The sequence below is a fragment of the Schistocerca gregaria genome, chromosome 8 (genome assembly GCF_023897955.1).
Source record: "Schistocerca gregaria isolate iqSchGreg1 chromosome 8, iqSchGreg1.2, whole genome shotgun sequence".
Classification (NCBI taxonomy): domain Eukaryota; kingdom Metazoa; phylum Arthropoda; class Insecta; order Orthoptera; family Acrididae; genus Schistocerca; species Schistocerca gregaria.
This window is the reverse complement of record NC_064927.1, coordinates 448,644,221-448,658,488: the sequence shown is the minus strand read 5'-3', so window position 1 is coordinate 448,658,488 and position 14,268 is coordinate 448,644,221. Positions and strand designations below refer to the sequence as shown.

At 36.1% G+C, this 14,268-nt stretch overlaps 1 protein-coding gene across 1 annotated transcript in view; it reads left to right on the top strand.

Moving 5' to 3' along the window:
• LOC126284641 (sarcoplasmic calcium-binding protein) overlaps positions 1-13,905 on the top strand; it is a 139,885-nt gene extending 125,980 nt beyond the window's left edge. Inside the window, exons 5-6 of the mRNA XM_049983718.1 lie at positions 9,036-9,116; positions 12,236-13,905. Coding sequence (XP_049839675.1) covers positions 9,036-9,116; positions 12,236-12,385 — 231 coding nt within the window. The 3' untranslated portion in view covers positions 12,386-13,905. The remainder of the gene's footprint in view (positions 1-9,035; positions 9,117-12,235) is intronic.
• The last annotated feature ends 363 nt before the right edge of the window (positions 13,906-14,268 follow it).

Sequence of the window (14,268 nt, the reverse complement as noted above, 5' to 3'; positions counted from 1 at the left end):
TGGCTACAACACTAGGAGAAAGGATGATTTTCACTACTCAAGGTTAAATCTAACTTTGGCACAGAAGAGGGTAAATTATGCTGCCACAAAAGTCTTTGGTCACTTACCTAATAGCATCAAAAGTCTGACAGATAGCCATATAGCATTTAAAAGGAAATTAAAAGAATTTCTTAATGGCAACTCCTTCTACTCATTAGACGAATTTTTGGTTATACTAAGTCAGTAATTTCCCAACACCCTCCAAAAAAAAAAAAAAAAAAAAAAAAAAAAAAAAAAAAAAAAAAAAAAAAAAAAAAAATTTGAGTGTCATGTAATACTTTGTGTAATGTAATTTCTTGCATAGACACCTTTTATTAACCTGACACGTTCCACATCATTATGAAGTGTCGTATTCATGATCTGTGGAACAAGTACTAATCTAATCTAATCTAAAACAACAGTCAATTGAGTGGTGGTACTGATTATGCCCCAAAAGACAAAAATTCAAGACAATTTTGTCAGCTCAAAAAACATGTGCACTGTGTTCTGGGACAGCATACAGTTCAAAACAAAAGGCATGAAAAAACTGAGAATTCCAGCATACAGTTAAAAACAAAAGGCATGGAATGCTGAGTCAAGACATTGTGTTGCTTCATGACAATGCACGTTCCCATTGTGCTTGTGTCATTCAAAAGCTTACTCAGCAATTCAGTTGGGAGCAGTTCAATAACCCATCATACAGCCCCCATCTCACACCTTCCAGCTACCACTTTTTCTTGAACTGGAAGAGTGATTTTGGAGGAAGACACTTTGACAGCTATGATGGTGCAAAAAACTGTTTTCAGAAGTGGCTGTCTTCACTGGTGGCGTCTTTCTACGAAGAGGACATGGAAAAGTTGGGGTCCTGCTGTGACAAATGCCTGAACAATGGTGGCAAATATATAGAAAAACAGTTTAAGAAGTGCTCTTTCTGCTAGAAATAAATTTTTGTTTAAAAATTTTTTATGAGCTTTTTTTTGCAAAATGGTATTTACATTCCAGACAGCCTTTTACTTGGAATTTTGTCTCTCAGCGATATATACTTATCATCCATTCTGTCTCCTTGAGAGTTTATAATTTTCTCAGATGATATTTCCTTCTGATTTTATGTTAGTCTGTTACTTACCTGCAAATTAATTACAATAATTACAAAGTGAACCAGAACTCCACTGATAAACTTTCAGAAACTGTTCAGAGACTCCTTATGAATATTTTGGTGTAAGGGACCCATGGTCTGTCAGCTCATTACAGAATTATTGCATTTCTTTTTGTTTCTCTTTCCAGTTCAACTTTGTTCTGTATTGCACTGAAAATATCTGCTGAGGATTGAAAATGATTATAGTATGCACTGTGTGTCTCTTCGCTCTCAAACTTGTGTTCAGTAATGAGCTGTTCTTCCAGTGACACTAACTACCCTGAGGTACTTATGCATCTGAGGATTGTTGCATTACCCTGCGTTGTGTGTTATACATTTTGGTTATTGCCTATAAAAGGCTTCTTCACGTTTTTAAAGGTATTTCCACTGGAAAAAGGGTGATCATGGTAACAGACCAAATAAATCATAATCACATTATTAGTCTGTAATATGCTGCCAGAGACCAAAGGCCCTTGCACCAAATTACTCAGAAGGTATCCCTGAGCAACCTCTGAAGTTTTTCAGTGGAATTCTGGTTCACTCTGTATTATGACACAGAATTGCTGGCCAGTACTTAATTTCAAGACAAATTTCAGTACCACTTATAGATACATACACTATGTGATCAAAAGTATCAGGACACCTGGCTGAAAATGACTTACATGTTCGTGGCACTCTCCATTGGTAATGCTGGAATTCAGTATGGTGTTGGTCCATCCTTAGCCTTTACGACAGCTTCCACTCTCACATGCATACATTCAATCAGGTGCTGGAAGGTTTCTTGGGGAATGGCAGCCCATTCTTCACGGAGTGCTGCACTGAGGAGAGGTATCGATGTCGGTCGGTGAGGCATGGCATGAAGCTTGCATTCCAAAATATCCTAAAGGTGTTTTATAGAATTCAGGTCAGGACTCTGTGTGGGCCAGTCCATTACAGGGATGTTATTGTCATGCAACCACTCCACCAAAGGCCATGCATTATGAACAGGTGCTCGATCATGTTGAAACATGCAGTCGCCATCCGTGGATTGCTCTTCAACCTTGGGAAGCAAGAAGGTGTTTAAAAAATCAATGTTGGCCTGTATTGTGATAGTGTCATGCAAAACAACAAAGGTTCAAGCCCCCTCCATGAAAACACTACCACACCATAACAACACCACCACCTCTGACTTTTACTGTTGGCACTACACACGCTGGCAGAAGACATTCACCAGGCATTTGCCATAGCCTCACCCTGCCATTGGATCACCACATTGTGTACCATGACTTGTCACTCCACACAACATTTTTGTACTGTTCAGTCATCCAATATTTATGCTCCTTATACCAAGTGAGGCATCGTTTGGCATCTACTGGCACGATGTGTGACTTGTGAGCAGCCGCTCGACTGTGACATCAAAGTTTCCTCACCTCCCACCTAACTCTTATATTCTGGCAGTGGATCCTGATGAAGTTGGAATTCCTGTGTGATGGTCTGGATAGGTGTCTACCTATTAATCTGTCAGTCAACAGATGAGGTCAGCTTGTACGCTTTTGTGCTGTATGTGTCCCTTCAAGTTTCCACTTCAATATCACATTGGAAACAGTGGACCTAGGGATGTTTAGGAGTCTGGAAATCTTGCATACAGACATATGATACAAGTGACACCCAATCACCTGACCATGTTTGAAATCTGTTAGTTCTGCGGAGTGCCCCATTTCTGCTCACTCATGATGTCTAATTACTAGTGAGGTTGCTGATATGGAGTACCTGCCAGCAGGTGGCAGGACAATGCAGCTAACATGAAAAACATATGTTTTTGGATACTTTTGATCACATAATGTGTAAAAGTACACACAGTTACCAATCCTTCAGGATTAATAGTTCTGTCATTAGGGAGAAGAGAGTTCTTCACTTGTCCTCAAAATATGTGGATCCCTGTTGTCCCAAGGCCTGAGTAACCTGCCCTCACTCTTTAACTTTCCCCAGCCTACAACTCTCTCCTTCCCAACAAATGCAATATTAGTTCTGAAAGCTAGGATAATGCATGTCCTGCTTGCTATACATATCTATTGACAGTACTGACAACTATCCTGAAGGTAAGTACAGGGCAGCAATTTTGTCTCATAAATTTAGTTTTCTCAAGAGACTCTCCTTTTGATATGTTGTACCAGCTGTCCTCCAGTAATAAGAGATTTGAAACAGTCAAGCTATGAGATAAAGAAGTCCTTTTCTTCTTGTTCATAGTTTGTATTTCCATTTCATAATTGCCTGTTTGATTATATGTTGTATCTTGATGTGTTGCACATCCTGAGGCCATGCAAGAAGTAATTGTGTTAAACTTAATAAAAATCAACGCCACTAAGCTACAGCAAGTCTTAAAAAAAATATTAACTGTCAAAATTTGAGACAAACTTGAAAACTGTAAGCTAATTAATCTTTACAGTAGCAAATAAATACAACCCTTTGCCAACTACTGATGAACTTAACTATATTTAAAAAATATATAGTTGTTGAATATTTTTATCTCCTTCCTGTCTACAACCATGTTTAAAAATTTATATTATTGAATACAGTGTGTTTTAATATATCAGGGAGTATGATATTCATGAAGAAAATCTGTCTGACTATTACTGGGAAGGTTGTGCCACTTTGTACCCTATAAGAATATACGAAGACACTTAACACACAGGAAAGGAATTTAAAGTAACTTTCTTCTATGCTCGACAATGTGCCTTATCAATAATACCGTTGAAGATGTGACCTTGTCACAGTTTATTACACCTGTTCTTTGTCTCTAACAAAAACCACCAAACAAACAAATTACTGTGGTAAAGCAAACAATATGTCAATAATGATGTGATTGTTCACCTGTCCTAGCCCTTTTGTAGTTGGTTAATGGAACAGTTACAGAAGCTGATCAAAAGAAAATTTACTTTGAGCCTTACAGACTTGTGCAGTGTACAACAACATTTCTAATTATTGTGACATCCAAAAAGATTGGCATGAAAGAAGTCAAATTCAACTCTCTTGCTGCAGAAATGTCTACTATCTATCAGTGTTTCTGGACTCAAGCATTACATACAAGAATGTTGCTCTCATAGTGGCAAGACTTTAAAGTAACAAATTATGCCTCAAGGTTTTACAGAACGGTTATTGTCTTTTATCTCTGACTGCTTCCTGTCATATGTATCAAAAGGCATATGCAAGAACTAAGAACATAGATTTACTGAAAGTTACAGTTTTGGTGTCCCTCTTGTTTAATGTTTACACTCCTGACATACTTAGTATATTCTTGGAGAATGTGAAAGTTCTTCAGTATACACATGATATGTGTTTCTACATCAAGGATGTGCCTTACAAGAAAAATGCCTATGGAACATCCCTGCAGCTAACTTTTCCTGTAGTTTTTTTCCAACTTGCAGTGACTCCTCCTGAGGTAGTTGAACTGTGCCATGTCCCTGTAAAGAAATTGTGAAATAGGACTAAGCATCTATTAACATGGGAGATGCACATTAGTCACATTGCTGACAAACTAGTTATCAACATAATCAAAACAGTGATAAGATTTTGGTGGTGCTGGGCATCTGGACAGCTCCATAGCCTTACCAGTAGATGGTACACCCAGTCATTTATTAACCCTTGAGCGAGTGTGCCTATATGTAAAGTGACATTGTCTTGTACTGTTCCATTGTTGTTTTACAATTGCAAGCCTGTACCTATTCTTTCATTATTGCTTCACCCAACACTCTGCTATGTTATGCTATCAAATGTCCAAGTGAGCAGTAGCAATGTAAAATAAACAGTGAGGTAGATGAGAAAATATTTATGGTCCATGCAAGAAAATGACTCAGATTCCAAGCTAGCAGTGCAGTTCCACAGTGAAACATTTGTCTATGAGACAATGAGTAATCGAATAAACAGCTGGGTGGGACCAGATGCAACTGCACTGTTTAATGCTGAGAATGGGTAATTAATATGGGATAACACTTGTATGCAGCAACAGAGTGATAAAATTAATTTTTATTTATATAATGAATTATTTATATAATGAATTTTTATCTTACTATTGTTTAATGAAATAGTGATTTAACTCACATAATGTAAGTTCATTTCATCATTGTTTGATTGAATTAAGATTAAACCATGAGCCTGTTCTTACGTGTTTACCTTGGTAACATAAAAGATGGTGCACCTGCCCAAGGGTTAAAGGAGTGTCTGTTGTGGACCTGCATTGGAAAATTGTTTTGACAGAATTAACAACTGTCAATACAGAGTGGCAGGTTTCTGTGGGGGCAATCCAGTCCAGTCCACTCCTCTCCAGCCAATGCACAGGTAGTTTAAGCACCAAAACCTCCAGCTGTAGCCCCAAGCCAATTTTCTTTTGAAAAGAGCTCCAAATTTGACTAAAAATGCTTCACTGGACACTTTGAGATAGCTAGGATTCTTACTCCTCTAGTATAAACATATCTACACGTTCAGGAGATCTCTGGGAAGGCTAACTCAACTAAAAATCTTTAATACACCATTCCAACTAATATGTCATTTCTTCTGAATATTGTGCTGACATAAATAACAGCATTATGGTGCAGTCTTTAAGACAGAATCCAGAAATAGTCAATATCCACACTGAAGGCTTTGAAACTATCAGATCCATTGGAAGGGCATTCTACAGCCCAAAGTTGGTTTATTCAAATTAATAACAGACACAAACATCACGAATGAGGAATTTGTTGCCATACTGGAAGCTGTAGATTTATGTTTGTTGAGACAACAGCTCCATAAATTACTCAGTGATTCACTGTTGGCCCTAAGAGTTCTAAAGAAGTAATTCTTGAGCCTTCCTGATTGACACTGTGAGGTGTTGGGTGTTCTGCCAGACATCAGTGTCATCCTTGCACAATATCTCCGACAGTGTGGTTCATTTCCTTCATCAATCCTTTCCTTTGTCATAGCTTGCCCAGATTTTTGATATTCTTGTATGTCTTCTGCTCATAGTGTCTCAACCCTTTGCTTTGTCAAAGTTTGTCCAGCTTCTTAAAATGCCAATATATCTTCATCATAGAGTCTCTACTGTGACACAAGTCACAATGTTGAAATATTGTACATGGATGTCACTGATATCTGGCAGAACACCTGGTGCCGCAAGATTTCGTTTCTAAAGAACTTTAGTGCCAGGAGACAAAACCTTATTGTATACAGGATCACTGAAGTGCTGCTACCAGTGTGTGAAAAAGACAAATCTGTTATCATCACCTGTATGAAACCACATATTGGAATTATCAGTAATGAATTGCTGATCGCGGAGCCAAAGAAACTGTTCTTGAAGCAGATGTAACTTGGACTGAAATTCTAATTCTGGATTATCCTGAAATTCTAATTATTGATTATTGGCATGCATTATTTAGAGATACGATAAGAGATGTCTCTGCAGATGTTCACATCTAGCACCAGTGCAATACATCAAAGATGTGTGCAAAAACAATTAGTCATGATGTGCAAGATTTGTGTACAAGCCATATGAATAAACAGGCTGTTTGTTGCAAACTAAAAGTTATAAAATGAAAAGAAACCATACTTGAAGGGTGTGTACAACTCTGGGACGGTAAAACTGACTGTTAGGTAAACCTTAGTAACTAGCAACCTAATAAAAAAAAAAAAAAGCAGAAAGGTGAAAGAAAATGCCAGTATGCTTCATCATCAAAGGTGCATTTAAGTGACACTGAACAAATGGCCTACAGGAATGGATTTGCAATACCATTATAATTTGGACTGTAAAGGGAATACTGCTTGCAAGAAATGTGTGTGTGGAATCAGTGGCAGTGAGTCCATACTGGCCATGGTTTTCCTCAGATTATTCCAAGTATTTGCTGGAATGGTCTCTCACAACAGGCTGTGGTTTTCATCTTTCCCATTTGTGCCTATTCTTGGTACTTTCAAATTAACATATTATTGAGATACTTTATAAAGCTTGTCATTATTGTTATTATCATCACAATAATAATACTAAACATTAAATGATCTACCAAAGTATCAGAAATAATGGCAATGTTAAGCTTACTATTCTTGGATAGCTCTGCTGAATGAATGAAAACATGCTTACAAAACAAATATTTTTCTATATCTGGAAAAAAGAAGTTGACAGTTGCATAGATTACACAGTATGGCAAGAACTGGAATGAAATAATATCAAATAATTGTATATGACATAAAGAACCTTTTTAGGATATAATAACAAGGCTTTGAAGGAAAAAGGTTCCATAAGAAATGGGAAAAATATAAAGCATGGTCTACATTCATGTGTAAAAACATGATACCCATAGTCAAGACTTTGTGTAGCTTATTTTCTTCTCAGTTTTCTTAATAGCTCACAGTAAGATTCAGTACTGATTGTCCTTCCACATGCCGTAAAACACTCATAAAGTAAAGAATTACGGTCTCAAAAAATTGTATCCATGATGGCTTATAAAGCTTGGCTTTTGTTTTTTGGTTTGATGTGTGAGGCAATAGAAACACACACCGCTGACTGACATTGTGTCTCCATGTTAACATTGGTAAACTATGTCTCACCATCAGTCATAATTCAGTTCAGTAGGGCTTGTCCTTCCACATCATAATGGAAAAGAAAGTCTAGACAAGCAGTAGTAGACAAATATGAGTGAATAGTGTGGCATTACATTATTTAATGAGTTTTTTGTAAATAAATTATTGTATACCAGGAGTAAAATCTAATGATTGTCTCTAACTAGAAGTCTGTAAATATATGTGTATACGAATTAGCTTATTGTAAATTGATCTAAGCTTGTAAATACTTTGACATGTCCTATATCCTTGTAAAAAGAGATCTACGGATGAATAAAACTACTACTACTACTACTACTACTACTAGTCATTCATTGACATTGTGGTTTGCTGAAAGGCTTCTTGGAACGCAACAAGCAAGCAACTTATGATATATTAATTATTTAGTCACAATCTCATTCAAAACACTCAGAGAAAACTGCAGAAAGTTGTGTGGCACTAAAGATATCATGTGATACAGGTTTTCGCAATGTTTTCATCAATTTTCTGTAGAAGTTCATAGTTGACAACAAACAGATACACACTTGAAATCTTCTTGAATGTTCATCCTTTCTTTTAACACCTTCACTGAACACTTAGTTCACATACAACACAAACTTAATGATAAATGTCAATAGATGAGAGTTGGTTGTTTTTTTTTTTCCACTGAAAACTATTATTACAGAACGAATTTCTCAATTGGTGGGATTTTCAATTGCAACATTAAATTTGAAAAGTTGTTGCAGGTGACTGGGAAGAAATGTGACTTTCTCACTATCACAAGTCTAAGCACACTGACATACTGTGTGAGTCAGTGTTCAGTGTACTGAATGTCTCCTGCCCCCCCCCCCCCCCCCCCCCTTCTCCGCAGCTACTTCTTGCTACATAAATATTTTACTTTCCAGAGAGATCTCATAACATCCCATTGGTCTTCAACCACAAGCTGTGCTTCTCTACAGCTCAGAATAAAAACTGACCAGAAAAAAGATCTAAACTGAACTCTCTCTAATTACTTCACAATCTAATTACAAATGGCCAGTCTTACAACTGTTGTTGCATTTTTCATATTCTTCTACTGATTACACATGGTAAATTCTCACACCTTGGTGCAGCTTTGGTTTGTAAGTGGATCAACTGTAGCTAGAAATTTTTATCCCATTGTAGTACTTATGTATCATTTGTCACTGCAGACTGTTTTACCGAATCTGCCATAATTGTTCTGTAATTCTGTTTTAAGTAGTGCAAGCTCATGACATTGATTGTCTAATTGAGTGATCAGCTTGAATGTAAACAATTTAATGAAATTCCACCAGAGGAAATTTAACAGCACTTCTTGTTTCAGGCTATTGACAAGGACAAGAGTGGTGACATATCTGTTGAAGAATTCAAATTGTTCTTTCAATGTTTGAACCTAGGACCAGAGGTAAGAAACTGATGGTGGTGGTCGTGTTGAACACCACAGATATTCATGTATTGAGCAATAGTCTCTCCTTACGTTTCCTCAAAGTGAGAGTTATGGATGACATGCGTCACATTTCCTCTGGAATTGATAATTCCAGTATTGTAAGGAACAGGTTTATCAACTGCCTGGTAGGCTGGGAACATAAGGTCAACTCTTTTGGTTCTTTTCAAAATTTAATTATATTATATTTTTAGACTGTGTGTAACTCATACATGAGAAATGAACATAATGAGTATTTATTTAAGAATAAACTAGATTAAAGTAAGTAACAAGCTAGCATTTCAGGAATCATTTAACAAAGAGTCTTCAGTAAACTGCAAAGGATGAGAAAAGCCAAATAGAACAAGGCAACTACTAAAGAGAAGAAAAGAATTTCTAATAAACAATAACAGGAGCTTTTTGAAAGACATCATGTAGAAATTATTTATTTTCATCATTGGACTTACCATCCTTATCAAATGTTATATTGCAAAACACTGCTTCAGCATATGTCAAACTTTAAAAATCCACTGAATGTACATATGTGATTGTTGTACCAAGCCTTTCAACAGTCTCAACACCCTTAATACAAATCATGATAAACCACTGTTCTTATACACAGTATACAAGTTAATTGTGCATTTGGTGTCAGCTGCCACAATTGACATGTAAACAGTGTACAAGAACAGTGGTATCTTGGGATTTGTGTTAAGGAAGCTGACATTCTTAAAAGGCTCAGATATGACAAAGAAATAATATTCAGAATGGAATGTTACAACATTGTGCAAGAGTCTGCAGCATATTACCGACAGACATCAGTCAGTAAATTGAAAATCCCTAGATATTTAAAACTAAAGTAAAAGAATACGTTATTAGCCAACCCTACAATATTTTATCAGAATATCTGGATTCTAGTACTTAACTTAACCACACAATTCATAAAGAAGTGAATTTTTTAAAATAATGTAAACATATCTAGACAGCCGATAGTGGTCTGTATAGTGTTGTATAAATGTTCTGAGGTTTTAGGTGATAACAGCTCTGAGTAGTAGGAGAAGAAGAGCCTTGGCTTTTTTCCAAAGTATCTGCATTTTTCTTAATATGTATAATTGTACATAGAAGCAATTCCCTTAATTATTAGTGTGGTAGATGAGCACTAATAATAATTTGTTGTTAGCCTACTTTACGGAAGTATTCTACTGCACCTGCTTCTGCTTATTAACCCTTTCATCACTGTGAGTGTGTATACCCATCCTGTTACTCCATTCCCCAGGTGTTAGGGATGTGTATCTGCATGCCTCTTGGGCTTTCCTACAGTGCTACGAACATCTGAATGCATCCTGAGTGCTGACCTGTCACTGCTGCAGCAAGTTACTTCCACATCTGAATGAAAAAGTTTTGAGTACTTAAGTATTTATCATACAATATATGTGTATCATTGTGTACTATCAGTTGCAAAAAAACTCATTACAACACCTTGAATTTTTTATAAGATATGATGATTTTTACAATTACATGATTCGTGGTGTGCAAGGATGTGAGTGGATGCATTGCACCTGTCCATCCTTCAGATATAAAACACCATAACTCGAGAGCAAAATGAGACACCCTTCTGCTGTCATTTTAAATAAAATTTAAATATCTTATCTGTACTAGATTCACTGCAATATACTAACTAAAATCAGCCATACACAAAGTTTACACCATGTATTTTTCCTCTGTGAGCTCTTTAAAATTTTTTGCAATGTTTTACGTAATTTGATGAAGCACAATAAGTATGATCAATAATGAAAATAAATTCAGTTCTTTATCAATTAAAGATAATCAGATTGTAGGATGTGCCAAAATCACATTTTTTCATGTAATAGTTTTTGAAAAATCAGATGATGAGTATTTTTTATTGGCCAGAATGCAATCTCATGGCACAGGACCCGGCATTTGGCGAGCAGTACAGCCATCACAAAAGACGTCTCAGCACTGAATGCAAAGAGCATGTCTGAAGCAGTGAGAGAGTTAATGCATTAACATGACTCATTCCACATCCCTGATTGCTTCTCTTCTCCATGATGTGATGTGTGGGACATTATGTATGTATGTGTGTGTGTGTGTGTGTGTGTGTGTGTGTGTGTGTGTGTGTGTGTGTGAATGAATGAATGAATGAATGAATGAATGAAAGAATGAACTGCAACAAATATTTATTTGTGGACTGGGAATTTGAGCGCCTGAGGTATTGTTGAATATTGAATTAAATGATATTATTTTACAAAGCATTTTTTTTGTTAAGATGATCAACTACATGAAAATTCTAGCTTGAAAAAATAAGAATCAGAAACAATTTACCATGAAAGTATTTTGATATTTCAGATAACTATTGTACATACATAGTATATGAGGTAGAAAAAGCCAAAACATTACTATTTGCACCAAGCGTGTTATCAAGGCATATTGATTTGTTCCACCTTCCTTTGTTTCATGCTTCTTCTATATCCATGCCATATAGAAACTCAACCCCCCAGCCCTCTCCTACCTGCCATTACACACTCCTAAGTTGTAAGCTACTAGCTCCCCTGAACTGTGCAAGTGGAAACTGATCCTCCAGCACACTTGGCCTAAGCCTGTGTTAAGTCACTTCCTCATTCACCCGTTTACCTCTCCTTTACCACTTTGTCACTATCTTTGTACTCACTTTTTTCTCACTTGTCGTCAGTTCTGGAATCATTGACGACATTTTCAGCAGTTGCTGAGAGCCTTCAATCTTTCCACCTCAAAATACTTCCCTATCCATGGTTTTACCTCAGCACCTCCCCTTCTCCTTGCTGCCCAATTCTCAATCACTTCCTTTCTCTGCCCCCCTCCCTATCCCAACATCTCTTCAGCAACCACCTCTAGGCAATCATTGTTGTTCCATGCAAGGACACACACACACACACACACACACACACACACACACACACACACACACACACACACACACACACACACACACGTGGGAGGGAGAGAGAGAGAGAGAGAGAGAGAGAGAGAGAGAGAGAGAGAGAGAGAGAGAGAGAGAGAGACTCTGAAGATCTTACAAAAGAAAATATTTTTGTGTTTTGTTTCAGAAAGCAATTCAGAGCTTCACTGCTATTGATCTGAACCACGATGGACATCTTAGTGATGAGGAGTTTATTAAGCTTGGAAGGGAGTATTTTATCACAGAAGATGAGTCAAAGCCAAGTAAATACTTCTGGGGTCCTCTCATCAAGCCTTAATGTGCCGAAATATCTGGCGAGAACTGATAATGATGATGGTAATAACTTTAATAATGCAAACCTGAACATTCGACAAGCATGTCATTGACAAATGTACTTTTGTCCTACTGAATTTTTATTCAGCTAATAGTAGAGAGAAGTTACTGCTGCCTTGTGACAACAAATATGACACCTGAAAATTGCTACAATTCTAGAGGCAGAGTAAAGTGAAGAAACTGTAATCTTCACACTGTGGGATGTATGTTAAAATGTAGGATCATGTTTTAAAGTGTAATGAACTACAGAGTAACTAATTTTTAGTTGTTTAATTTCAAGACGCTGTTCAGCAATGAATTCAGAAGGATATTACATTCTCCAAATTTACGATACAAGAAAATTACACAACAACTTTTTTCTGAAAAAGTAACTGGATCATTAGAGAGTAAGGAATAAAAATTGTTCAGAGTATCAATTAAATCTCATTCAGAAACTGTGTTGAAATAGTATGACTGCCATGATAAATTTTCTGTCATTACCAAAGTAAAATTCTCAACCAGATCAGTATATATTAAATGTATTTTCTGAAATAATCTATAAAATTGTATTTGATAAAGAAATTGTGTTAATCAGGATATTCTAACTTCATAATTCACATGAAATATATTAATAATGTGTACAATACTAGGTGATGTTACAAATTTTATTTTAATGTGAAGGTGGTACAGGGGTGCTAATAATGGTTGTTTAAAACTGGGTAATTATTACAATAGTGGAAAATTTTGGATGGGCTGAAATTATGATTGACGGAATAGACCTTAAAGGTCAAGTGATGAATGATGAACAGGTACGTTAAAAAGGAAGTGAGTAATGCAGGACAGTGTAAATTTCATAAACCAGCAATATTCACTTATTTGTAATGTCTGTCTCTCATTTGAAAAGAGGAATGATTCATCTTCTCAATCATTATTAAGTACATACATTAATGTGTGTTCGAAGACATGTGAAGTATTTTGGGTTACTGGATGGTTGGCTGTGGCGAATCAAGGGATGTTATACCTTAATATTTAATGAGCTGTATTCACTGCCATTTGCATTTAAGTGCAATGTGATCATTTATATCAAAGTCGACACCATCTCTAATATTTGGTAAAGAGATTGTCGTGCATTCACAGCTTAACTCTTTAGGTTTGAACTGTTAGGGTGGGCAGTTTTTTCCCATCTAAGGCTTTTAGACACTTTATGTGTGTTATACTTTTTGAGTGAATCATCACCTAGTATTGCAGTAATTAAAAAGAGATACTCACTCAGAAGCTGAAGCTGTTGATAAGCAAAACCAACATTTTATATACGTTTTTAAATATTTTATGTCTTGAGTAAAATTCAGTGAGCAACACATTACATGAAAAAAAACGTGTCTTCCAATACATGGGTATATTTCCTACTTTTATATGTTTTGTAATTTCATGTTTTGTAAGACATAGAGATAATGGATGGTCTGTAAGTGACAAAGAGACTAAATAAAGTATATAGTCCTTGTTTTATTTCAGTGTTCATAGAGAACAATTTCTTGTTTTTGTTATTGTTATTGTTAATATATAACTTCACTCAAATCATTTGTATGACATTTTTCATGAATATTAACATAAAACTTCACAAGTGCTGAAAATTACCAACTAAATCATAAAACATACGTAACCTGTTCAGTGGTGAAATATGTTTTCTCCTGAATATTTTGGCTTACTAGGTTTTGTCACAGCTTATGTGTTATGCAGAACTCATCAAAATAATAATTTTGCCCTTTGTTACAAACTACTCCTCTGTTGCTAATAAAAGTCACCAATTATTCTTGTGCACTTTTTTAGGAATAATAATGCTAAGTTTGTGCAACCATTTTAAGCAAGAAG